The 27,674-nt window shown below is 43.0% G+C and overlaps 1 protein-coding gene and 1 long non-coding RNA gene across 14 annotated transcripts in view; one reads left to right on the top strand and one right to left on the bottom strand.

Moving 5' to 3' along the window:
* Nucleotides 1–25,125, top strand: part of NLN (neurolysin) — a 57,415-nt gene extending 32,290 nt beyond the window's left edge. For 7 of the 11 annotated variants that reach the window (XR_005600531.1, XR_005600525.1, XR_005600528.1 and 4 more), the window contains 7 exons: nt 5,524–5,725; nt 8,759–8,945; nt 9,864–9,992; nt 14,666–14,802; nt 20,322–20,490; nt 21,298–21,478; nt 24,583–25,125. Coding sequence is in view for 1 of the 11 variants with exons in the window: in XM_039544902.1 (XP_039400836.1) it covers nt 5,524–5,725; nt 8,759–8,945; nt 9,864–9,992; nt 14,666–14,802; nt 20,322–20,456 (790 nt within the window). In the remaining 10 variants the exon portion in view is untranslated. The remainder of the gene's footprint in view (nt 1–5,523; nt 5,726–8,758; nt 8,946–9,863; nt 9,993–14,665; nt 14,803–20,321; nt 20,491–21,297; nt 21,479–24,582) is intronic. The other 4 variants (XR_005600526.1, XR_005600533.1, XR_005600534.1 and 1 more) reach the window with 4 other exon arrangements.
* LOC120408227 overlaps nt 1–27,674 on the bottom strand; it is a 67,918-nt gene that overhangs the window by 18,373 nt on the left and 21,871 nt on the right. The window contains exons 2-4 of one of the 3 annotated variants that reach the window (XR_005600551.1): nt 17,626–17,690; nt 14,211–14,298; nt 12,854–12,929 (exon numbers count right to left, since the gene is read on the bottom strand). This is a non-coding gene — a long non-coding RNA (uncharacterized LOC120408227). Of the gene's footprint in view, nt 1–12,853; nt 12,930–14,210; nt 14,299–17,610; nt 17,691–27,674 lie in introns of all 3 variants that reach the window. The other 2 variants (XR_005600549.1, XR_005600550.1) reach the window with 2 other exon arrangements.

Below are 27,674 nucleotides of genomic sequence, written 5' to 3' on the forward strand. Positions count from 1 at the left end.
GTTCCTGTCTTCTGTCCACCAGGCAGGAGATGCTAATCAGGATGAAGGAATTTTTGTACCCTGCTCCACCTCTTTTTAACTCCCTGCAGGTAAACTTCCACTTGCTTTCTGGTTCATGTTGAAGGAACTGAGCAGAACAGCTGGTGCCTTTGGAGGAAACACCCTCTTGGAGCTCATTCAGCCTCAGTCGTCTGGGTAGAGGAAAGAGCAGAGAATTACTCAGGAAATTAAAACTTGACTCTGACCACAATGTGGAACTTTAGTCCTCTATTGTGGGCCCTGGGTGCACCTTCTCTCCACAGGTAGCAAGTAGGGCTGTCAAGCAATTTAAAAAAATTAATCGCGATTCCTCACACTGTAAAACAATTATAGGATACCATTTATTTAAATATTTTTTGATGTTTTCCACATCTTTAAACATATTGATTTCAATTATAACACAGAATACAAAGTGTACAGTGCTCACTTTACATTTATTTTTATTACAAATATTTCCACTGTAAAAAACAAAAGAAATAGTATTTTTCAATTCACTGTAGTCCAATCTCTTTATCATGAAAGTTGAACTTACAAATGTAGAATTATGTACATAAAATAGCTGCATTCAAAATTGAAACAACGTAAAACTTAGAGCCTGCAAGTCCATTCAGTTCTACTTCTTGTTCAGCCAATCGCTCAGACAAACAAGTTTGTTTACATTTCCAGGCAGAGCCATTCCTAGGGCCTGGCGCTTTGGGGAGCCCCGCGGTGGCCACCCCGAAACGCCACAGCCTAGGGACAGCTCTGTGTGCATGTTGTGCGGGGGCTGCTAGGCTGGCCCAAGGAAGGTGGGGTTGGGGGGGCAGGTTGGCCCGGGGGCTAGAGGGCCTGGCATCGGCAGCGGGGGTCGGGCCGGCAGGAAATGGCAGCAGCGACCCCAGCCCGCCCCGCTCCTCCCCACCGGTTCCCAGCATTGCTTGGGGGTGGTGGTCTTGGCCCGTGCACCCACCTAGGGATGGCCCTGTTTGCAGAAGATAATGCTTCCCACTTCTTGTTCACAATGTCACCTGAAAGTGAAAACAGGTTTTCGCATGGCACTGTTGTAGCTGGCATCGCAAGATATTTATGTGCCAGATATACTAGCTTCAAGCACCTTTGAGCATGCATCCATGCTGATGACAAGTTCTGCTCGATAATGATCCAAAGCAGTGCAGACCGACCCATGTATATTTTCATCATCTGAGTTAGATGCCACCAGCAGAAGGTTCTTTTTTGGTGGTTTGGGTTCTGTAGTTTCTGCATCGGAGTGTTGCTCTTTTAAGGCTTCTGAAAGCATGCTCCACACCTCATCTCTTTCAGATTTTTGGAAGGCACTTCAGATTCTTAAATTTTAGGTCGAGTACTGTAGCTGTCTTTAGAAATCTTACATTGGTACCTTCTTTGCGTTTTGTCAAATATGCAGCAAAAGTGTTCTTAAAATGAACATGTGCTGAGTCATCATCCGAGATTACTATAACATGAAATATATGGCAGAATGCCAGTAAAATAGAGCCAGGGACATACAATCCTCCCCCAAGGAGTTCAGTCACAAATTTAATTAACACATTTTTTTAACGAGTGTCATCAGCATGGAAGCATGTCCTCTGGAATGTTGGCTGAAGCATGAAGGGGCATACGAATGTTTAGCATATCTGGCATGTAGACAGCTTGCAATGCTGTCTACAAAAGTGCCATGTGAATGCCTGTTCTCATGTACATCACCAGAAAGTAAGAAGTGGGCAGCATATGTCCCGTAAATGTAAACAAACTTGTTTGTCTTAGCGATTGGCTGAATGAGAAGTAGGACTGAGTGGACTTGTAGGCTCTAAAGTTTTGCATTGTTTTGTTTTTGTGTGCAGTTATGTAACAAAAAAAATCTGCAGTTTTAAGTTGCACTTTCATGATAAAGAGATTGCACTACAGTACTTGTATCAGGTGGATTGAAAAATAATATTTCTTTTGTTTTTACAGTGCAGATATTTGTAATAAAAAATAATATAAAGTGATCAGTGTACACTTTTTATTCTATGTTGTAACTGAAATCAATATACACCTTTACCCTGCTATAACGCGGTCCTCGGGAGCCAAAATCTCTCACTGCCTTATAGGTGAGACCGCGCTATATCAGCTTCAGTCAAGTACGGCGTACTGGCAAGAGCTGGTATGCCATGCCGGACTGGCTTCCCTGGCGGTGATTTAAAGGGCCTGGTGCTCCAGCCACTGTGGGGAGCCCTGATCCCTTTAAATCACCGCCGGAGCTCTGGCAGCAGGGCTCAGATGGGAATTTAAAGGGCTCGGGTCTCCCCGCAGTGGCTGGAGCCTCTGGCCCTTTAAATCACTGCCCAAGCCTGGCTGCCAGAGCCCCAGCAGGGATTTAAAGGGCCTGGTGCTCCAGCCGCTGTGGGGAGCCCCAGGCCCTTTAAATCACTGCCGGAGCCCAGCTGGCTCCAGCAGCCAGGCTCAGGCGGTGATTTAAAGGGCCCGGGGCTCCACACGAATTCGGCTATAACGCAGTAAAGCAGCGGGGCTCAGGTGGTGCTTTAAAAGGCCCAGGGCTCCCCTCTGCTTTACTACATTCTATCCGAATTCATGTTATATTGGGTTGCGTTCTATCGGGGTAGGGGTGTATTTGAAAATGTAGAAAAACATCCAAAAATATTTTAATAAATTTCTGTTGGTATTCTATTGTTTACAGTGCAATTAAAATTGCTATTAATTGCAATTAATTTTTTAAATCGTGATTAATTTGTTTGAGTTAATCACATGAGTTAACTGTGATTAGTCGACAGCCCTAGTAGCTACTGATGGGAGCAGGGTCAATTCCTTCTATCCCCTATCAGTGATCTGTATGTGTCTCCTCTTTGCCTCCTAAGAGGAACCTTGATTCTATTTCTTTATCCCTGTGCCTGTTCCCAGCATATTGTCTAGAGACCTCTTCTCCGCTCTAGGTGGTAGGAGGTTGCTCTGTGTCTCGCTCCAATATCTCCTTGAGGAGAAGTCTGCAAGTGCTTTAGACAGAGCAGGCAAAAATTTCCTGACTCCTTCACCAAGAAACTCCCATCCTTGGGGCAGCCATCAACATGGTGCAGGGGAAAAGTCTTTCCCTCTTTGGAAAGAATCTCAAAACTCAACTTTTCCTGATAGCCACTTCTGTCTAGTCCAGTCCCGCTGATAACATTGGTCTTGTGTCAGGACTTGGTTCCATTGCCACAGTTTCATTCCAGAACCTTTTGGCAGTTTCTGCTGAGTCTTCCATGTTGCAGGGGAGAACTTGGAGATGCTCATCCAATAGTCTTTTCTTTAGTGGATGTGTCAGTCTCACACTGAAGGTGATTCCCCATCTAGGCCCCATCTTGCCTAAATGTCTCATGTTCCTTAGGGCTTGGTCCTTGAGCAGAGCCTTCTAAAGTGTCTGAGCATCTCAGGCAAGTTTTTGATCATTTTCTTGAATTCATGCACCCTTCGCATAGTATGGGGCTTGGGCTTCACTCTCGGTGGTGCAAATCCTATAGTCTTTCAGCCTAAAAATCTTTCTTCCTGCTATTCTGGACTTCCTCTAGCCAGGGTTTGACAAGAACATGGCAGCTAGGTACCCTAGAGTGCAGGCCTGTGCACTTAATGCACTTGGGTCCGATAGATGGCTACTCCAGTAGCACAGACCAACTAATCTCCAATTTGCTGAAAGTGGTCTCTTAGCTTAGGCCTCCAATTAAGTCTCCAGTGCCTCTGTGGAGACTTTCTTATTTTTAGATTCGTTTAAACCTCTGAGGTCTCTCCCTCTCTGTGTGCTGGAAATTGGCTTTTTGCTGGGCAGAGAATGCTATAGTTCAGGCTACAACCTCATATGACATCATTATGCAGGTCCTCTAATCAGTGTCCTTTAGTAAAGAAGAGGAAGTGAGGGCCTGGTATTATTAATGTAAAAAGCAAAGGGGAAATGACATAACTTTTTGTATCATAAAACCGCAATAAGGAAGGGGCACGTGAATATTTTGGACTTCATGTTTAGTGACTCACTTTTAATTATGACAATTTTTCTAACTGTATTAACGAACAGTTTAATTAAGAGACTCATTATTTTGTTTTAAAATCACATTGCTAAAACAGCAAACCTGGTTCTTTATTCTTTAAATCCGCTCAAATGTTGGTAACAAAAGCTAATGCTTCACAGAATGGGATTTCAGAGTAGCAGCCATGTTAGTCTGTATCCGCAAAAAAAACAGGAGTACTTGTGGCACCTTAAAGACTAACAAATTTATTTAAGCATGAGCTTTCGTGAGCTACAGCTCACTTCTTCGGATGCATAGAATGGAACACACAGACAGGGGATATTTATACATACAGAGAACATGAAGAGGTGGAAGCAAATACTCACCAGCAACCGCACACCATACAACATAAACACTAACCCAGGAACCTATCCTTGCAACAAAGCCCGATGCCAGCTCTGTCCACATATCCATTCAAGTGACACCATCATAGGACCTAATCACATCAGACACGCCATCAGGGGCTCATACACCTGCACATCTACCAACGTGATATATGCCATCATGTGCCAGCAATGCCCCTCTGCCATGTACATTGGCCAAACCGGACAGTCTCTACGCAAAAGAATAAATGGACACAAATCTGACATCAGGAATCATAACATTCAAAAACCAGTGGGAGAACACTTCAACCTCTCTAACCACTCAGTGACAGACTTGAAGGTGGCAATTTTACAACAAAAAAACTTCAAAAACAGACTCCAAAGAGAAACTACTGAACTTGAATTAATATGCAAACTAGATACTATTAACTGTGGGTTAAACAAAGACTGGGAATGGTTGGGTCATTACACCAATTGAATCTATTTCCCTATGTTAAGTTCTCCTCACACCTTCTATGGGCCATCTTAATTATCACTTCAAAAAGTTTTTTTCCTCCTGCTAACGATAGCTCATCTCAATTGATTAGACTCTGCCTGTTGGTATGCATACTTCCACCTCTTCATGTTCTCTGTATGTATAAATATCCTGTCTGTGTGTTCCATTCTATGCATCCGAAGAAGTGAGCTGTAGCTCATGAAAGCTCATGCTTAAATAAATTTGTTAGTCTTTAAGGTGCCACAAGTACTCCTGTTTTTTTTAGAATGGGATTTGTCTTTCATACTATAATTGTCCTGTCTCAGATTAAGTAAAATTAACTTTTAGAAGCAGCAGAGTTACTACTTTTGATTTCAATAATATACTATATAAATAAAAAAGAGGCTTGCAAATGCTGCTCTAAATATTAAAGTGAGGGGATTTAGAAGTACTTTTTCTTTGTGCTCTCAGTAGAATCCTAAGCACAGTGACTTTTATAAAGGTCATAGGACACTATCTTATTGTGGTTTTTCTAATAAAAGAAAGAGGGTCCCTTCCTCATATAAAATCATAGAGGGAAACAGCCCTCTTCACCATGTTACTTGTGGAAGATAGGCCTATTGCATAAGGATGACTTTTGGTATCTTTTCTTGCTCAGAGAAGGGAAGTATGGGCATGCAGCATGCTTTGGTCTCCAGCCTGGCTGCCTATGCTCTGATGGCAGCAGAATGATGTCTGTAGCTGCTCTGGTGACCAACTTCACAAAACCAATATCAGATCGCCCATCATTGCTGCGACACGATGAAGTGAAGACTTACTTCCATGAGTTTGGTCACGTAATGCACCAGATATGTGCACAGGTAAGTAATGTTTTTATTTCATTAAAATATCTAATTCTTTCTTCACAGTCTCTCAAAATGGTGGTGGGGGAAGGGGTATGCCTGTTTGATGGGTGTATGGTTTCCTTAAGGTAAGTATTTAACAGCTTCACGGTAACTTTTCACAGTTGATACCTTGTTTTGAGTTTTTGTGTACAAGCCCCGCAGTAAATACAACTTCTGGAAAATGTTCATGTTACAGCAAATCCTTTTCCCTCTGCACAGCCTGAGCAACTGGGGTTGAGCAATGAGCGGCTCCATGAGGAAGGAACCATTCCATAGGCAACAGAGCTGCTTTGGGGCTGATACTGCAATTGTTGCTTTTGATAGTACCTGCAGTGTGTTAGGAACTGTACAGACACAAAAGAAAGCAGAGTCCCTGTCCCAAATAGTGGAAATGGCTGATGAATCCACTGTCCTCACATGCCTTTGATCCCAGTCGTATTCTGCATGGTGGCACGCACATAGGGTACCCTCACAAAGCTGCGTTTCTTGATACAGAAGGTGCATACATCCCCTACTTGGGCTTTCTGATTGTTACCTTTATTCCTCCATCAACCATGTAGCAGAATCACACCAGTCCTACAGCAGTCAGGAGCCTCCACATCAGCAGAAAGGCTGGAATTGGCCTGGAGACTTGTCATAAAGACTAAATAAGCTGCTTAGTTTCATCTTTAGTTGAACCATATTTAAGTTGATTTATTATTAGTCCAATTCATTTGTTTCCTTTTGTTTGAAAGGTATAGCCTTCAGTGTTTCTTCTTAAAAACTGTAAATTCTGCACCATCAGCCCACCAGTCCAGAACTCATGTGGTTGCACTCTGGCCTCTTTAACCAATAAGTAGCAGCACAAATAAAATGTCAGAGGTATGTAGCATACTTGGGACTTCATTTCCTGGCTTCCAGTCCCAGGGAGAACTTTCACAGAACAAGGAACATATAAATCTACTGGTTACATTTGGAGTTAAACAAGTTGGAGTCTGAATTCAGAGCTGACATCTAAATTTTGTACATAGCTTTTCTCTCCTGGTTTGTCTGTGAAGAATGGGAAGAATCCAGCTATTCGCTCTTGCCCCAAGATATCTAGGAAGCACAGTTTCAGAATGCAAAAATTATGGAGTAAACCCTGCCCCTTCCTTCACAGCTACGGAGAGATTCCTGGTGACTGGAACACGTGTGGATCTGCTACAGAAATGGGAGCAGGATTTGAGGGACCCAAATACGGATGTGCCTCAATGGCACAGAGTGATTTAGAAGACTCGGGAACATTTCATTCACGTTGCTAATGGATTTCACTTTTTTCAAATCCAGTGGCACCCCTTAGTTCAAAAATATTGTGCAGTATTTCACGTGCCAGCATACTCCTACAAAATGGGAAGGATAGTGCTTAACAGGATAAGTGAGTCAAGTGAAATCCCTGAAACAGGCCTGAATGCATTAGAACTACGGCATTGTGCAGCAATTATACAAGTTAATCCCTGAATTACTTTTGTGATAGAACAAAATTTTGTAGCATGTTACCAAAGTAATTATATTGAGTAAATTAGAGTTATTTTTAGGGTTGTCAATTTAATTGCAGTTAATGCATGCAATTAACACAAAACAAATTAGATTAAAAACAGTCGCAATTAATCACAGTTTTAATCACACTGTTAATAGAATACCAATTTAGGTGTATTATAACTATTTTTGGATGCTTTTTCTACATTTTCAAATATATTGATTATAATTACAACACAATATAAAGTGTACAGTGTTCACTTAATTTTTTTTCATTACAAATATTTGCACTGTCCAGTCAGTCCTACTTCTTGTTCAGGCAGTCACTAAGACAAACAAGTTTGTTTACATTTATAGGAGATAATGCTCCCTGCTTCTTATTTATAATGTCACTTGAAAGTGAGAACAAGTGTTTGCATGGCACTGTTGTAGCCAGCCATTTATGTGCCAGATATGCTCAGGGGCAGCTCTAGGATTTCCACTGCCCCAAGCAGGGCGGCGCGCCGCGGGGGGCGCTCTACCGGTCGCCGGTCCCGCGGCTCAGGTGAACCTCCCACAGACGTGCCTGTGGAGGGTCCGCTGGCCCTGAGGGAGGTCTACCGGAGCCACAGTCCCAGCCGGAGCCGCCTGCTGCCCTCCCGCTGGGACGCCGCCCCAAGCGCGCGCTTGGCGCGCTGGGGTCTGGAGCCGGCCCTGGATATGCTAAACATTCAAATGCCCTTTCATGCTTCGACTTGTAGGCTCTAAAGTCTATACTGTTTTGGTTTTGAGTGCAATTATGTTAAATCTAAGTTTGTAGGATGCACTTTCATGATAAAGAGATTGCACTACAGTACTTGTATGAGGTGAATTGAAATATACTATTTCTTTTGTTTCTTTATTACAGTGCAAATATTTTTAATGAAAAAATAATATAAAGTGAGCATCGTACACTTTGTATTCTGTGTTGTTATTGAAATCAATATATTTGAAAATGTAGAAAAACATCCAAAATATTTATAATACATTTACATTGGTATTCTTTGATGGTTTAACAGTGCGATTAAAACTGCGATTAATTCCAACTATTTTTTTAATCTTGCGATTAATTGCAATTTTTTAAAAATCGTTTGACAGCCCTAGTTCTTTTCTGATGTCATGGGGCAATGCTGAAATGTAATTATATTGCTATAATATGTCACGTAAGAGAGAGTAAGAAAAGTAGACCTGTTTCTGAGTTCCTGTGACTAAGAATCACTGCATGATATATTGTTTTGGTTAGTTTTCTCATTGCTTATAATTTAATTTTTCTTGTTCCCTCTCTTTTAAAATTTGAGGCTATTTTAACATTGATCTTTCGTGTAATATAGCTGTTTATAATTCTGCCCTATTTTTACATCATCACAGTTTTGGCACCTTACATAGGTTGACATTTTACTAGATATCTGATCTAATCTCATTTGTATTTTAATTTAGTATAATGGAGGATTTTTTGGTTGTGTTTTTGTTTGTTTGCTTGTTTTTTGTTTTTGTTAGACCGATTTTGCTAGATTTAGTGGAACTAATGTGGAAACAGACTTCGTAGAAGTTCCTTCACAAATGTTTGAGAACTGGGCATGGGAAAAAGAACCTCTTCAGCAAATGTCAAAACATTATAAAGATGGGAGCCATGTTGCAGATGCTCTTCTTGAGAAACTTGCTGCCTCTAGAATGGCCAATACAGGTATCTTTTTTTCTTTTACATTCAAAAAGCATTCATGAAATGGTAGGAAAGACATAGGGCAATATCCTGCGTAATAGAGAACAGACATATGCCTTAGACAGTGGTCTCTTCTTCCTTTACTGTGTATCCACCTCCCCCATGACTGCTACTGAGAGGTAAGCGGCCATTTATAGAAGAAAGGCCCATTAGATTATACCTTGGAAATGAGTGCTTAAATGCTGAGATTTACTGTAAAAATGTCTGATATCTTAATTGTGTTCAAACTGTGAGAAAAATAAAATTTAAAAAGATGGAGCTTGTAACAGCAACTCCTTTCAACAGCCTTTCCAATCTTTTTTTAATTATTCATTTCAATTAAGAGGAAGGACAATTAATGCAACAGACTGGGAGTCTGGAGACTTTCCTGATTGCTACAGTCTCTTTCCTGACTATTATTATATGTGCTGTGATGACACCCCACCCCCCAAAACCACCAGGATTATGCTTGCTTTGAACAGACACATAGAAAGACATTATACCTGCTCTCCAACAAGTGTTTATAAAAAACAATATGAAGGGAAGTGGGATAGAGGACAAAGGTAACAGTAATGAGAGCATGTGTTTACAGAGGCCCACCTATGTGTCCAAATGACTTAAAATTGCTTATTGTCGAATATCGACAATCACCTCAAGTCCTCTTCCTAGCTATTGTCACTTGGCAATTTCCTTTGGCATAGACTTCCTGTGTGTACATGGGTAAGTCTCCGTGCTTGATTCTCTGTCTTTAAAATGAAAATGATACTTATTGTCCTCGCTGGATTTTACAGTGCTTAACTCGTTAATGTATATAATGCACAATGAGATCCTTGGATGGCTGATACCATTGAAACCCAGTGTATTACTATAACATTTATAAACCAAATGCCCTCATACCACTAGGTCTTTTGACTCTTCGTCAGATTGTTTTGAGCAAGGTTGACCAGTCCATTCATACCAAATTATCTGCTGACCCTGCAGATGAATATGCCAAGTACTGCATGGAGATTCTGGGAATTTCTGCAACCCCAGGTACGTAAAAGTAAAGTTTTCATGCAGCATGTTGACTGCTTCAGATAAGCATACAGTACCTTCACAATAGGTCTTATAGCAAATCAGGTGAATGTGCTTTAGAAAAGAAATCCAGTTTATGAAACTGAATAATTACTTTGAAATAAGACAAGAAAGGTCATTAATGTTATTCCATCAAAAATGTCCATTTGCAGTTAGGATATATTCCAGATTGATACATTAATGCCCTTCTAAATCTGAAGCACTATTATACATTAAAGCAGGGGTGGCCAACCTGAGCCTGAGAAGGAGCCAGAATTTACCAATGTACATTGACAAAGAGCCACAGTAATATGTCAGCCGCCCCACATCAGCTTCCTCTCCCTCCCTCCTCGCACATCCCGATCAGCTGTTTTGTGCCATGCGGGAGGCTTGGAGGGGAGGGGAGGGAGTGAGGGCACGGCAGTCTCAGGGGAGACTGTGGCAGAGCTAGGGATTGAGTAGTGAGCACCCCCTGGCACATTGGAAAGTTGGCACCTATAAAAAAATAATAATTGGAGATTATACCCATCTCCTAGAACTGGAAGGGACCTTGAAAGGTCATTGAGTCCAGCCCCCTGCCTTCACTAGCAGTACCAAGTACTGATTTTTGCCCCAGATCCCTAAGTGGCCCCCTCAAGGATTGAACTCACAACCCTGGGTTGGTGCCTATACAAGGAGCCACATATTAACGTCTGAAGAGCCACAGGTTGGCCACCCCTGCGTTGAAGGGATGATTACATTTTATTTCAACTTTAATAATTTGTTAATGTTTCTGTCTTCTTCAAGAGCTTGTTCATATCCATTCCATGTTAGGTGTATGCGCGCCGTGTGCAGTGTTGCCAGCAATTTTTCCCTTAGTGGTATCTGTCGGGACAGCTTTTGCGCCCTCTGGAGCTGTGCGCTCATGTGCTGGTATAAGGGGCACTGCCAGCCTCGAGCCCTCTCAGTTCCTTCTTACCGCCCATGACAGTTGCTTGAATGACCCTTCTTGCTTTGGCAAGGTTTCTTCCCAGTGGTTTTTTAACTCTAACTCTTTGTACTTAGTTGTCATCGTTTAGTGTATATAGTTTTTGTAATTAGTATTAGTGTACATAGTGAAAATAGTTCCTGTTGTTGAGGGACTCCTTCGCCCCAGTCTTCAAAATTTGTGCCTCCTGTGGCAAACCGATGCCCATGAGTGACTCGCCCTCCAGCTGCTTGAAGTGCTTGAGGGAAACTCACGTGGATGAGTATCAGATCTTTTGAGACTTCAGACCCCGCTCTAACAAGGACAGAGACATTAGGCTGAAAGCTAGCCTCATGGAAGCCACCCTCAGAGCCGCGACGCTCTGATTTAGTGCCGAGTACTTAGGCATCAGTGTGAAGTGCTCCTCCGGCACCAAGCTCTTCCTGGCACTGTTCACCATCTCCGGTGCCAGGGAAGAAGCACAAAAAGCAGCAACCAACAGAGGGCGCTTGCCAGTGCACAAGAAAGACAAGCGTGGGGAAGGCAGCACAGTGAGATCCATGCCAGGCCATTCTTCCACTCCTGTCACACAATGTCACCATTGATTCTGCCTAGATTGTTGACTCTGGTGCAGGTAGGGTGACCAGATGTCCCGATTTTATAGGGACAATCCCGATATTTGAGGCTTTTTCTTAAATAAAAGCCTGTTACCCCCCCACCTCCTGTCCCGATTTTTCACACTTGCTGTCTGGTCACCCTAGGTGCGGGATCCTCCGACGACACCTGGAAGCCACTGTGGCACCAGCAGTCTGACTGTTCTGTTGATCTCAGAAGCTTTCCAAGTGGCGAGGGGCCTACTTTCTCTCCCAGTCCCCTCAACTCCATTGGGACACCTTCCAGCTCTGATATCCAGGGTGCCAGGAAGGAACAAGGGGCTCCTTCCTGGCACCCTCTAGTGGCAACCCAACCCTGATCCCAGCGTCCCGACCATCTATGGTCCGCTGCTGGTCCCTGGACCCCTGGCACCACATGGTGGCAGAATCAGGTACTGCTCCAAAAGAGGATTCCTCTTCTTAGTTCCAAGGGAAACCGTATGTGCAACCTAAGGTTCAACACTGGTAGTCAACCTATGTGCCACTGGACTTCGGTACCAGTCCCCCTGCCGGCACCTGGCCAGCAGGTCACTGACCAATGTAGTGGCCTTACTGGAACCCTTGGGAGATTCCCTCCCAGCACCAGGTCCTCGCTCCCGTAGTTCCTACTTGGGTGGACCTGATATCCAATATCATAGTCCACCCAATTACGAGAAGTCAGGTTTGCCTCAAGCAACTGGGGCATGTGACGGCATGTACTTACATGGTTCAGCGTGCAAGACTGTGCCTCAAATCCCTCCAGATGTGGCTAGCATCAGTATATTGCCCAAGCAGACACTACAGTTCCTCCCCTAGTCCTTGCCTCCCTGAAATGTTGGAAAGACCCAAGACTGGTAATGATGAGGGTTCCCTTTGCTACCCCTCAGCTGTCAGTAGCTTTAATCTCAGATGTGTCAGACCTAAGGTGGGGAGCCCACCACAACAACTTCTTGCGACCAGAGGCCCTGAGTCCTGAAAAACTCTCCCTGCACATAAACATCAGGGAGCTCAAGGTAGTACACTTAACTTGCCAAATGTTTCTTCCCCAGATCTTAGGTGAGGTGGTACAAGTCGTGACATACACTACTGCAACCATGTTCTATATCAGCAAGTAGGGAGGGGCCCGATCTTCAGCCCTATGTCAAGAGGCCATATGTCTATGAGACTTCTCTGCAAAGCACACCATTCATCTTGAGGCGTCACCTCTACCGTGACCCCAGCATGTACTGGCAGATCACCTCAGCAGATCCTTTTCCACTCACCATGAATGGTTTCTTCACTTGGAAGTCACCAGGTTCATCTTCCAAAGGTGGGGGCCTCCCAAGGTGGACTTGTTTGCTACGAGACAGAACAGGAAATTCCATCAGTTTTGCTTACTGCACAGGCACAGCCTGGGCTCCATCTCCAATGCTTATCTGGTGCCATGGACAGATATCCTATTCTATGCCTTTCCCCCGATCCTTCTGGTTCACACTGTCCTCCTAAAAGTCAAACAAGACAAGGTGAGAGTTATTCTGATAGCCCCGGCGTGGTCTGGCCATCACTGGCTTGGAACGCTCCTGTATTTGTTAGTAGCTGATCCACTCTCACTCCGACTCCGTCCAGACCTAATCTCATAAGACCACGGCTGGTTGCTTCACCTCCCTGCACCTAACTGCATGGATGCTGCATGGCTGGACCCAGAGGAACAGGCTTGCTTGGAACAGGTCCAGCAAGTCTTACTAGATAGTAGAAAGGCATCAACCAGGGCTGCCTGGCCAAGTGGAAATGCTTCTCAACATGGGCGCCTCAACAAGCTCTCTCTCTGTCTCAATTTTCCTTTCACTCTATCTTGGACTACTTTCTCCACTTAAAGCAGCTGGGCCTGGACCTCATGTCTATCAAGGTGCACTTAGCAGCCATCTCTCAGCCTTCCACCTACCGATGAATGAATGGTCAGTATTCTCCCACAAGATGATGGTATGGTTTCTCAAGGGGCTGGAGAGGCTCTATCCTCAGGTCTGCGAGCCAATCCCCCCATGGGACTTAAACCTGGTTCTGTGGAGACTCATGGGTCCCCACCTTTGAGCCACTAGCATCATACCCCCTGCTGTTTCTCTCATGTAGGATAGCCTTCTTGGTGGCGATCACCTCAGCCAGAAGGGTCTCTGAAATCAAGGCCCTTACACCAGAACAGCCATACATAGTGTTTTTCAAGGACAAGGTCCAACTGCTCTCCCACCCGGCCTTCCTGCCAAAGGTGGTGTCACAATTCCATAACAACCAGGCCATTTTCCTGCCAGTCTTCTCCCTGAAACCTCACAAGAGCTCTGAGGAATGGTGGCTTCACTCATTGGACGTTAGGCTTGCTCTTGCCTTTTAAATGGAGAGGACTAAACCCTTCCGGAAATCCACACAACTCTTTGTAGCAGTAGCGGAAAGGATGAGAGGGCTACCTGTGTCAGCCCAGAGGATCTCATCCTGGATAACCTCCTGTATTCAGGCTTGCTATGAGTAGGCCAATATCCCACCTTTGGCCATCACTCCGCAAGAGCCCAGGCTTTGTTGGGGCAGTGTTCCTTGCACAGGTCCCAATCCAAGACATCTGTATAGGGGCGCAACCTTATTATCAGTACATACCTTTGCATCTTGCTACACCATCACAACAGGCCAGGGACGATGCCAGTTTCGGGAGAGCGGTGTTGCTGATGGTCTGCTTGTTGGTCACCTAATATGGAATGGACATGAGCAAGCAATCCAAGAAAAAACAGTTACTAACTTTTCCATAACTGTTGTTCTTTGAGATGTGTTGCTCATGTCCATTCCACAACCTACCCTCCTACCCCTCTGTCGGAGTTAACGGTAAGAAGGAACTGAGAGGGTGTGTGGCTGGCTGCGCTGTGCCCCTTATACCGCCGCATGAGCATGCAGCTCCAGAGGGCACTAGAGCCAGCCTGATGGATACCACTAAGGGAAAAATCTCCAGCAACAATGCTTGTAGCACGAGCACACCTATCATGGAATCGACATGAGCAACATCTCAAAGAACAACAGTTATGGAAAAGTTAGTAACCATTTTTTATCTGCTTTTTAAGGAACAAACATGCCAGCTACTTTTGGACATTTGGCAGGTGGCTATGATGGCCAATACTATGGATATCTGTGGAGTGAAGTTTTTTCCATGGATATTTTTTATAGCTGCTTTAAACAAGAAGGAATAATGAATCCAAAGGTAAGATAGGAACTAGCTTTAGAATATACCATTACTGAATTTTTTTAAATTTCAGAATTAGCTATTGTACAAGCTCCAAAACTAGATTTATTATAATCAGCAAATCAGTAGGTTTTAAAATTTTAGGCCTTTCTTATTGTATGTATCAAATCCACTACATCAATAAAAAAGTTTATAAATGGTTTAATTTCATAGTAGAAAATCTCTATTTTAAGGTCATTTGTGTTTTACACAATTCTTGGCTATAAAGTTAAATATTTAAAACTTGTATAAGATATGACTCCTGTGGTTTGTTAGGAGATGATTTCCACTTTCCCTTTTATTTTACACTGCACAGTATGGGAGAGCACACTGTCTCATGATAAAAGATTATGCATGTTCTGGTGCTGTAAAAGTTGTATGACACTAGTGACCTCTTTCCATTAATAGCAAGTCACCTATGTGTTTTGTTATGCAATTACCATTCAGAGTATGGAAATCTAAATCTATTCTGGGCCTCCTCTTTTGCAGCAGTATAACTTACTACTCTGTCAGATCAGTTGAAGCATTTTGTGTTTTGATTTCTTTGTTTGGTTTTGGCAGGTTTAAAAATACATTCCCTCAAAAGGGAATCTTAATCTTAATTCGTTGGTTCATTCTAGAGCTGCTACTTTACTTCTTTGTAGGCCTTGACCGCTTCTCTTCACAGCACAAAGGAAGGAAGGATGGCTGTTCTGGTGGTTAAGGTGGTAGCCTGGGGCTTGAGAGACAGACTTCCTCTGTGACCTTGGGCTAAATCCATAAAGGGGTTATCCACAAACTGAGTGGGGCAGTTGCCATTTATATGCCTAAATTCAAAATTTAGATCCTCAGAATCCTTGTTCAGCTGCTGCCTAATCTTTCAGGTGCCTAAGTTACCACTAAGAAAAGTAAAAGTAAAGCCCCCTAAGTGCCTACATTTCTGTCTCTGGGTGTACACCCATCTCATGCCTAAGGCCCAGTGGGTCCTCAAACTAATCATTCCCTACCTCTCTCACCTGTGGGGCCCGATCTGGTAGGTGTACTTCAAGCATGCCTACTGGATTGAGCCTCACAAAAAATGGAGGAGGACATGGTTGTGGTAGTGCAAACCTCCCTTATACAACCTTTAACCTAATAGTTAGAGCACTCACTCAGGGTATGGAAGGCCCAGGTTCAAATCCTCCCCCTCTGCTTGATGGGGACAGGGATTTGAACCCAAGTCTTCCACTTCTCAGGCGGATCCTCTGCCCACTGGGCTCTGAGGTGGGTCTCGATCTTTCCTGGTGAAGCTCTTCCATTTTTTACATATAAATATTCAGCAGGCCAGAGAGAGAGTGAGAATGATTCTATAGCCCAGCGGTTAGGGCACTAACATGAGATGTGGGAGATTCAAGTCTCTGTTCCACTGAGCTAAAGTTATAAGGGCGTTACCCCTCCCCCCCTTTTTACACGAAAGAGTTTCAATGCCTAACTCCAGGAGAGGGTTTGTGGCTGTGAATACTGAGAGGAGGGAGGCACCTGCCTGTGGCCTGGAGTTAGGTGCCTAACTCCCTTTGAGGAGTGGGGCCTAGGCTTCACCCCTCTCTTTGTGGGTACCTTAATTAGCTCCCTGTTCAACATGCTGGTTTTTGTTAATCCCATTTGTAGGCACCTGATTCTCCCCATGCATTGTATAGGGACCCTGGGCACCTAACTCAGTGCTGTGGATTCCACTAGACTGTGGGGCACCAGTGGTGAGCTGGAGCCGGTTCGCAAGAACTGGTTGTTAAATTTAGAAGCTGGTGTAGAACCGGTTATTGAAGGGGCTGGCAGGTGGGCAAACTCCTGTCAGCGGGCCACATCCAGCTGGGGAGGCTCCCCCGGCCCCAGTCCCTCCCCCCGCCTTGCAGAGCCCCAGCGTGCCGCGCCGCTGGTGCCAGAGCCCTGGGCAGCTCTGCAGCTCTTGCCACCTTTGAGCAGCATGGTAGGGGGGCCGGGCCGGGCCAGGGCTGGGAGGAGGGGTTGGATAAGAGGCAGGGTGTGGTGGGAGGGGGCGGAGGTTCGGGGGGGGGCGGTCAGGAGATGGGGAATGGGGTGGGGTTAGGTAGGTGTGGGAGTCTCGGGGGTCTGTCAGGGTGGTGGTGGATGGGGTTGGGGCAGTCAGGGGACAAAGAGCGGGGCGAGTTGGGTAGGGGGTGGGGTCCTGGGGGGCAGTTAGGGTGGGGGCTTGGGAGGGGTGGTCAGGAGACAAGGAGCAGGGGGGGTTGATGGGTTGCGGGTTCTGAGGGGGGCAGTTGGGGGCAGGACATGGGTGGGGATCGGATGTTGAGGGTGGAGAGACAGGCACCTGGGGTTTGTACTCATCGCGCGGCTCCCTACCGGGTCGTCAGCGGCACTTCGGTAGCGGCGGGGTCTTCACTTGCACGCGCACACACACACATCCCACCGCCGAAGTGCCGCCGAGGACCCAGTAGGGAACCGGTTATTAGGATTTTGGGAGCTCATAACTGTGGGGCACCTAATAGTTACATATTGCAACACTGAATCTACGTCCCATTTATGGATCTAGCCCCTTAGGTCTTCCCTTTTCTGTTCCGTGTGCGCTCTCTCTGCATAGGCACAATCCATTTTCTGAGAGTCTCTGAAAGATGGCTTAGAGTTTTAACTATTCAAAATTTCCCCAAATTGCTCTGTGATTTCTGTTTCTCCCTATGCATTAAAGTACCTTTTATTCTGAGTTTTATTTAGGTTTTTTTTTCCCCTGGACTTTTTTCTGTTTATATGAGAGGCTTAAAAATAATTTTGTCTTTTCAATTATCATGCCACTACCAAATGGATATTCACTGTGCTTCAGCTACATAGGTTCTCGATGCTTTTCTTTAGTCTGAAGCCTTCTGGAAACTTTCTTTCTGAAGAGGAGGAGAAAAAGAGTTATTTCTACAGTCTGTGACCTTTTATCTTTGTTTAGCTGCTTATATAACTTTTTAAGAGGGATCTACTATGTGTAAGCTACTTGGGGAAGGTTTTTTTTTTCCTTAAAGTAACCTCATCTCCAAATCAGATCTGTTTAATCTGTTGTCCTTTCTCGTTGCATTCTTTAGAGGCATAATAGAGTTTCCCTGATGGGACTAACAACCCTCCATAAATAAATATCAGATACTCTAGTAAGATTAAATCTTTTCTTATTTCAAACAAAAACAGCCACCCCCAGGTGCCCAATTAGTTTTTTTACTACAGAAGCAATTTCAAATAAGACCTCAAATTATTTCAATTTCAGAAATTCATGAAAGGAAGGCAGTTACTAGCATATCACAAGACTGGGGTTTTTAGAACCTCAGCTTACCTCTTCCTGTCAGAATGAAACTGAGGTTTCTCTTCCTGCATAAGCAACTATCGCATTAATCACTTGAGCGTTAGAAACTGTATTTTTAATGATCACTCATACTCTTCTTAACTCTGTAGCTTTATTATTGTCAGACTCTTCAACCCCTACAGATTTTATTGAGGAATCTCTACTCTCTCAAGAACTGGGAGATGTGATTACCTGTATGATGTAGGGAAATATTTGTTCCACTGATACCACAGATTTTTTTTTTCCAAATTACTGTTTACTCTCCAAAGAACAAAGGCTCGATTCTGTATTAGACTTCTGGAGACTAACTCAAGCAGTAAAATATAAGCAACACTTTCAGTATGTTCGTTCTTCAATACGTTATTCAGACAGTGCACCTGGTCAGTGAGGGTAGCCTCAGTACACTTCCCAGAGTTTTTAAAGAGAGATGTTAAAAATTCAGAGGCAAATTCTTCCCTTCTTTTCCCTCCATTGGAATAGAAGGCCCAAAACACAGCAGAATTGCTATGGTTCTGCTGCATGGGGGAAAGCCATACAGGAGCTTCCAGACATATCTGGATCATAGGCCTAAATCCACAATTATGGGCAGACATGGCTGCTCTGAGTCAAACCATGAGAGGTTTGGAAATAATTTTTTCTCCTGCTGCCTCAACCTATCTTGGAATCCCGGTGGAAAGACCATTTACTCAAGCTTTTCTCAGAGAAAGAGCTTTAAAGATGGTAAAGAAACAGCAGTATTAACCATAGTAGTCCAACTACTACAGCCAGTTTTTTTGATGTGTTAGAGACCATGTGATGAGAAATGAAGCTAAGGGATGAAACAACAGCATAGAGACCTGTAGAGTTCCCAAAAGGTGCTCATCAAACCTTAGAATTCAACCAATCAACAGAACCTTCACTTAGTCCTTCAGCACAGCTATCAAGAAGTTGTATAGTCTTATCAACAGACAACCTATTAGTGATGTATTATTTATGACAAACAAGGAAGCACCTTATCCTAATTTTTCTTCAGTCAGGAAGCCAAATAGATCTAGGAACCCTGCATGCAAAGAAACATCTTCCCATTGGCATTCATATCTCAGGGGCCTAAAATGCTATAACTAACTTAAACTAACTACGAATGGGAACTAGTACTGAAGATGACTTCAGATGTTTTAACATTCCCCTCGCATTTCTTGCTCCGATAGTTCTGATAACTAATTATTGCTTCAGGAGTTACTGGCTAATTCTGTTAAAGGTGTCCACTTTAATGAAGCAATGTTGGTGCTTGGCTGTTGTTGCATACAAACAAAAATTCCTCTCACACCTAACACTTCTATGAGATGGCATAATAGGTACTATAATAGAAACAAGGTACCTGAAAACATAAAACCTGTCAGCTCAGTACTGTGTGATATTTTCATTAAATTACTAATTCCATATGAATAAATGTAAAAGAATTTAAATGTTTTTTAAAATTAGAAAGAGAAGTCCTTACCTGCTATTCTAGCATCATATTTCAACTGTTGGTTAAAATAACAATACTCTTAACATTACTTGTGATGTTGTCAGTGCTGTAACAAATCCATGTGCTTTAGGCAACAGACTCTTGTGGAAAAGCCCCCTGAACTTGGGTTTCGGCAGGGAATAAGTCTTTGCTACCTAACACATTTAAAATTAATGTTAAGGTCTATGTGTTTGTGTTCTGATAATGATTTAGGAAAATATAGATCCTTCTTATCCCCCAATACTGCAGACAGGGATTCCTTCAGTTGGAAGCTGATAGCCAAGGATTTTGAATTAGGGGAGTGTGGACTTAAGGTTCCCTTGACGTGTCTGGCAGTCTTCTGAGATAACCCATCCACCCTGAATTTTGGCAAAGCACTGTATGCATGCTGCCTCTTGGAGAACATCTTACAGAACATGATCAAATGGAAGGATTGTGACTACATAAACGCTATAAGGCCACATGGGAGAGGTTTCTTCTTCAGGAATTGATGGAGGCCCCCGCAGACTTGAGCCCATTCTGGCCACATAGCCTTGGTTGTCTCTAGGATACACCCCAGGCTTTGGCCCTTAGTATTAAGGGAGACTGAGAAGAGAGGCAGCTCCTACCATGATCAGCAAGCTGTCTTTCCTTTATTTGTTATTGATTTGGAGAATTGCACAAACATTAAATATTAACATTCAGATTTACTTTTTCTGTCAGGCTGGAATGAAATACAGAAACCTTATCCTGAAACCTGGAGGATCTTTGGATGGGATGGATATACTCCAAAATTTCTTACAGTGTAAACCAAACCAGAAAGCTTTCCTATTGAGTAAGGGATTGAATATTCAATGAAGCAACTGATCCTTTGGAATGGTACATCAGCAAGGTAGGCATCTTGAAATCTCAGTGCAGGGCCAGCTCCAGGCACCAGCATTCCAAGCAGGTGCTTGGGGCGGCAATCTGTGTGTTTTTGCCCCCAAGCAGTAGGCCGAATTGCTGCCGCGGATGGCGGGGGCAGTCCGTGTGCCGTTAAAGCAGCTCGTGTGGTTCCGCGGTGGTGGCAATTCGGCGGCGGCTTCTATGTTCAGCTGTCCGTGGCAGCGCAGCGTCTGTCTTCTGGCTGAAGACAGAAACTGCCGCTGAATTGCCGCCGTGGAAACGCGCGAGCCACCCTAACAGCACACGGATGGCTCCCGCCATCCACAGCGGCAATTCGGCGCGCTGCTTGGGGCAGCAGAAACAGTAGAGCCGGCCCTGTCTCAGTGTATTTCATGCTTTTCTAAGACAATGTATCACACAAGGGAAAATCAGTCACTTTTAGATTTTTTTTTAAATTATTATTGTATAAACAAACAATTTGATTTTAAGTCTCACAGGGATACAAAACATAACACAGTGTACGAACACATTCTAAGATACTGTGTTGAAATTTGTATAGTGATTTTATTTGTGAATTGTTATGAAATTATACAAATTAATCTAGAAAAAATACTGACTTGTATCTCTCTTAAAAGAGACATGGTTGAATTATTCTTTGTGAATTAATTTAAAAATGAGAAAAAATACATTCCCCAAAATTAAGTAATTGATTCATTTTTATTCTACAGTTTCTTTTATTGTTCTGACAGCTCACTAACATCTACTGTCTAAATTAAACTCTCTTTACTATGACTTGGGTTTATCTTGCTTCCAGGCAGAAGATCCAAGATTCAGACTTGGGAGAGGTCTTTTGCTCCTGAGGGTGTTATTGGATGAGAGATTTGCATTGATGACACCTTCATCTTTTATTTTTATATTAAACTATCATCATGTACCATGTAATTGAAGAACTTCTTTCCTAATTTCAGTTGTGTCTCCTGGGCTGGGTGAAACAGGTAAAGAAGCTAAGATCCTTGCAATTCTATCATTATCTTCTATTTTTGTTGATATAAAGCTTTATTCTAGGTCACCATCCATCTCCTTTTCATTCTTTCATACCACCACTGGCGGTCACTAGAAAGCAACACTTGTACAATTATAATAATTTCAGTTGTTCTGTGAAGTCTTTCATGATATGTAGAAAAAAAACAATTTATGTCTGAGGTAAATTTTAATAGATGGTGAAAATCAATCCAAGAATGGTATACATGTGCCCTGAATCTTATTAGTAATTCTTTCCAAGGTGGCAACCTGGAGACGTTCCAAGAAGAGTCACATAATTTAATTATTTTATATGTTGATGGAGAGCGTGACTGTAAGTCCATGCAATGGATTGCATTGCAGTTTCCTCCAATAGAAAATAACTACTTATGCAATTATCCAAATAAAACCATAGGCACAAAGGCACTCATTCTTGGACTATATAGAGGCATCACCCTTAATTTCCTGTTGTCCACTCCCAGCTTTTGGCAAACAGAGGCTAGGGACAAGCAGAACATGGTGTTGCATCCCTGCTTATCCTAGCTAATAGCCATTGATGGACCTATCCTCCATGAACTTATCTAGTTCTTTTTTGAACACTGTTACAATTTTGGCCTTCGCAAAATCCCCTGGCAAAGAGTTCCATGTGTTGTCTGAGCATTCTGTGAATAAGTACTTCCTTTTGTTTGTTGATGCCTATTAATTTCATTGGGGTGACCCCTAGTTCTTGTGTTATGTGAAGGGGTAAATAACACTTCCTTATTCATTTTCTCCATACCAATCAAGATTTTATAGACCTCTGTTATATGCCCTCTTAATTGTCTCTTTTCCAAGCTGAAAAGTCCCAGTCTTTTTAATCTCTCTTCAGATAGAAGCTGTTTCATACCCCTAATCATTTTTGTTGCCCTTCTCTGTACCTTTTCCAATTCCAATACATCATTTTTGAGACAGAGCGACCAGATCTGCATGCAGTATTCAGGATGTGGTCATACCATGGATTTATATGGAGGGATTATATTTTATGTTTTATTTTCTATCCCTTTCTGAATGTTTCCTAGCATTCTGTTAGCTTTTTTGACTACTATTGCACATTAAGCTGATATTGTCAGAGAACTATCCACAATGACTCCAAGATCTCTGTCTTGAGTGGTAGCAGCTAAGTTAGACCCCATCGTTTTGTATGTATTGTTTGGATTATGTTTTCCAATGTGCAATACTTTGCATTTATCAATGTTGAATTTCATCTGCCATTTTGTTGCCCAGTCCCCCAGTTTTATGAGCTCCCGTTTTAACTCTTTGCAATCTGCTTTGGACTTAACTATCTTGAGTTCCTTTATATCATCTGCAAATTTTGCCACCTCACCGTTTACCGCTTTTTCCAGATCATTTATGAATACGTTGAACAGCACTGGCCCAGTTCAGATCCTTGGGGGACACCACTATTTAACTCTCTCCATTCTGAAAATTGACCATTTATTCCTACCCTTTGTTTCCTATCTTTTAACCAGTTACTGATCCATGAGAGGACTTTCTCTGTTATCCCATGATTGCTTACTTTGCTTAAGAGCCTTTGGTGAGAGATCTTGTCAAAGGCTTTCTGAAAATGAAGTACACCATATCCACTGGATCCCTCTTGTCAACATGTTTGTTGATCCCCTCAAAGAGTTCCTCATCAATCTATTAGAATGATTTTCCTTTACAAAAGTCACATTTACTCTTCCCCAACAAATCATGTTCATCTATGTGTTTGATAATTCTGCTCATTACTATAGTTTCAACCAGTTTGCCAGGTACTGAAGTTAGGTTTATCAGTCTGTAATTGCTGGGATTGCCTCTGGAGCCTTTTTTAAATAATGTCACATTAGCTATCTTCCAGTCATCTGGCACAGAAGCTGATTTAAGTGGTAAGTTACATACCATAGTTGTTAGTTGTGCAATTTCATGTTTGAGTTCCTTCAGAACTCTTTGGTGAATACCATCTTGTCCTGGTGACTTATTACTGTTTAATTTTTCAGTTTGTTCCAAAACTTCCTCTAATTACATCTCTGTCTGGGGCAATTCCTCAGATTTGTCACCTAAAAAGAAGGGCTCAGGTGTGGGAATCCCCCTCACATCCTTTGCAGTGAAGACTGATGCAAAGAATTAAGTTAGTTTTTCTGCAATGGCCTTGTTTTCCTTGAGTGCTCCTTTAGCACCTTGATTGTCCAGTGGCTTCACTGATTGTTTAGTAGGCTTCTGATGTACTTAAACATGTGGGTTTTTTTTTGCTGTTACTTTTTAATATACAAACTTGCATGTCAAAAATTAGGCACCTGATAAAAGTGGTCTGATTTCAGAGGTGTTAGGAACCTGCAAATCCCACTGACCTCATTTCAGAACATCTGAAAATCAGGACACTTATTTAGATACCAACTCTTAACAGCCACGTTTTAAAATGTTGGCCCTCGTATCCTAAACTTATAATACACAGCTACCTGCTGAATTTGTACTTTCTCAACAAAGTGGTATAATACCTCTTTTTGAAATTTCTTTGATATCATTCTCACTGAGTGCTCATTTCTGGCATGTGCCAAAAAGACAGAGGTTTTAACTGCCTCAGAACGTTTTGTTTGGCTTCACAACCCAGGGTTCTAAAATGAGAGTCAAACAATAAAACGGTGAAAATATTGCCACCTTTTCTACCATAATCTGGCAATTATTATAAGGACTGGTGCTTCCACTGAGTATGATGCTACCAGAAAAAAACACTGGTGTCCTGCTATCTTGCTGCAAATGCCTGGTTTTCCAATAGGAAATGATATGGCTGCTAGTTCTTTTTAGACAAGTAAAAGAAAGATCTGTTTGTCTACTACAATATGTCTCCTGGCCCTTCTTATCTTTTGTCTCTAGCGTCAGGGCTGCATGCTCTTCCTACCTGTATACCATTTAACCTTCATTTCCTATCCCAGTACTTTCTCCATGCACTCATGATAGTCTTAAAAGATTATTCAAAAGCTAATGACACTACATCATATTCTTCTGTAACAATCTATACCCCTTAATACTATTTAACATCAGTGCCTGATATGCTTCATTGTAGCAATTGTAAGACCACAGCACACCTCAGAAAAATGTGATCACACCTCATAGGAGAACATGCAGGATAAAGGGGTAAGGGATCACAGAATAGGAAGGACCTGTAAGTGATCTGCGGGCCAAGAAGATGTTAAATGGAGGGACACAGATCAGTGATGCAAACTGGACCTTCCACCCCTTCATAGGAAGGAACTACAGTAACTGCTTCAAGAAAGGAATTTCTGACATTATAATTGAAGATTTTAAAATATCCATCTTCATAATCAGTGCATAAACCTACCAATAGAGATAGTTAAGACTCACAATCCATTTTTATAGTGTGTGACAGGAAAAACGGCTCTGTCGCTTGGGTATATCACGCTGCCGTTGTTGTACCATTTGTTTTATAAAATAAAGCTTCCTATTGTGTAGTCATTATGTAATGGGAATGTAATTTTCTTAAATGATGATTTTACTGTTTACTAAGTTTTTATATATACTGATGATTGTATCATCACAAGTTACATATGTACTCAATGATTTCTCAATTAAAAAAATAAACTTTCAAATGAGCAGTTGGAGTTTGTGATGTTACCTTTGTTCCCCATTAGCATTCCTTGCCCTGTCCTGCCCAGTCCCCAGCATTTCATTACAACTCTGTGTAGCTCAGCAGCAGGGGGAAAAAAATGATTACTTTTGCAAGCCAGTTCTCTTTTGAATCATTTGTCTGGGTGCAGGTAAAATGCCTACTGCTTTAATGATCTTGAATGTGGTTGTGTGGTTAATAAATGGAATTGGAGCTATAACTAACAATATATTCCTTCATTCTAAAAAGGCAAAATGGATATTGTCAACTGAGTCAATGTCTCTGTTAAGCCTACAAGTAAAAAACAGTTTTATGTCTAAGAGGAGACAATTTGTCCCTATTAAAAAAACCACCTCACAATTTGGAACAATATAGTTCAGTGTTCAAGAGAAATCCAGGAGTGGAATAACAGAAAGATGTATGAAGAGTGAAGGGTATGTCTGCACTTCAAGCTGGGTCTGTAATTCGCAACTTGATGAAACATACCCAGACAGGCTGTGATCATACTGAAAATACAAGTGTAGTTGTAACAGTGTAAGCAGCAGGAGGGGTTAGGCTCCCTTAGGATGTTCCTGCATCTGGAGAGACCCATCAGCCCCTTACATCACCATGGCTATATTGTATTTTTAGTGTATTAGCCTCCTCAGAGTTAATGTGCATATTCTCATGGGGCTGGGAATAACACTCCCAGTTCAAAGCATAGACATACCCTAAGAGGTACACTGCCAAAGTGGTGCACAGTATTTTATCCACATAACTCCCTGCTAAAATCTGTCAATGTTTCTATTCCCTCCCCCTCTCCAGTTTTTGGGAGCGAGATTGGAATCTTTCCTCTCTCTGCATCTTCGCTTGGCAGGTTTTTTTTTTTTTTTTTTCCTCTCCCTTTCTATGTGGGAAAGCTATTTCATCCCACATGATGAAGGGGGGCTGTCTGCCCAGTAAAATGAAAGTGTTATGGCATCATGCAGAGGCAAATTAAGTGGAGCCTAGATCCATCATATTTTCAGCTTCCTCTCATTCCCTCGAAGGATCCACTTTAATTTGCCGTTAGCTTCACATAAATGAACATGTTTAAAACAATGCCACTGGAAAATATAACGCACTTTGTGACATAAACCAGATTGTTAATTTTAATCAGTAAATAGGGTTAGCCAATCATCAATCTTGTTTCTTGCACAATTCTATTAAAATCTATTGTACCAATGTTCGTTAGACAAGAAACAATTATGATGACTATGATCATTTATAAGAGCAGTCATTGCAATGAAAAATGAGTCACGGTGTCAACGTCTCCAGCTTTCAGCCTTTGAACATGAAGTACTTTTTAGGGAACTGTGATCTAAGGGCTGAGAGGTAAGTCAAGTGGGGAGTGTTAAAGGGGCTTTCCAGAAGCTGAGTGGGTGAGAACACTGGGGAATGGTGAGAACAGAGAGGAAGCTGGCAGCGAGCATCTGGTGGGTGGGCGTTAGATGTCTGGAAGTGTTGGGGAGTAAACTAACTACTGGGAGGGGTTAGAAACTGACTAGATGTCAGTGGCAAAAGAGGTTAAAGTGAGAGGGAGGGAACCAACAGCTGAGAGAAGGAAGTTGGACTGGGGTGTTTTTGTGAGGGTTGTAGAAAGGTCAAGATGAATGTTAGGGTGGAGACAGCAGGAAGGAATAGGAGGTGTGGACAACTATACATACCCAGTACCTCAGGGCTTGGCTACACTTGAGAGTTGCAGCGCTGGGAGTTTACAGCGCTGGTCATCCAGCTGTGTAGGAACAGCGCTGGTGTGTGGCCACACTCACAGCTACCAGCGCTGGTGTGTGGCCACATTTGCAGCGCTGTTGGGAGTGATGCATTATGGGCAGCTATCCCAGCGTTCAAGTGGCAGCAACGTGCTTTTCAAAAGAGGGGTTGGGGTGGGGCTGTAGTGTGACAGGGAGCGGGGGAGAGAGAGAGTGAGTGGATTTTTGGAGCCAACACTGTGAGTTTAGCTTCCTGCCTTGCAAAATCAGAAAATGTTCCCGATCCCTTACCCTTAACTCTTAACTGCAAACAGCCTGCATCCAACGGACTCCCTTTCTCCCCTCTGCCCCCGCTGTTTCTGTCAAGCAAACACTCACTCCCTGCCTGCCTCATTCACAGGGGTTATCTCATTTGATTGTTCACAGTCAGGTACAGCTTGATCACAGCAAACAGGAGGTGTTTGATAAGCAGCTCCCAGAGCACCGGAGCTCCGAGTTCACAACAAAACAAAGAGAGGCTGCATAACAAAACAAAGAGAGTAATTTAGTTAAAAGCATTCTGGGATATCTTCTAATACCCTGGAGGCCAATAACAGCGCTGGTGTGTGTCCACACTTGATGAGCAGCGCTGGATCACCAGCGCTGCACTCGCTACACCCCAAGCAGACCAGGTGTTCAGCCAGCGCTGCAGCCAGGGAGTTGCAGCGCTGGATGTGCCTTGCAGGTGTGGAGAGTTACTAATTGCAGCGCTGGAAAGCCTCCACCAGCGCTGCAACTTTCAAGTGTAGCCAAGCCCTCAGT

This window comes from Mauremys reevesii, linkage group 6 (genome assembly GCF_016161935.1).
Source record: "Mauremys reevesii isolate NIE-2019 linkage group 6, ASM1616193v1, whole genome shotgun sequence".
In the NCBI taxonomy this organism is placed as follows: Eukaryota; Metazoa; Chordata; order Testudines; family Geoemydidae; genus Mauremys; species Mauremys reevesii.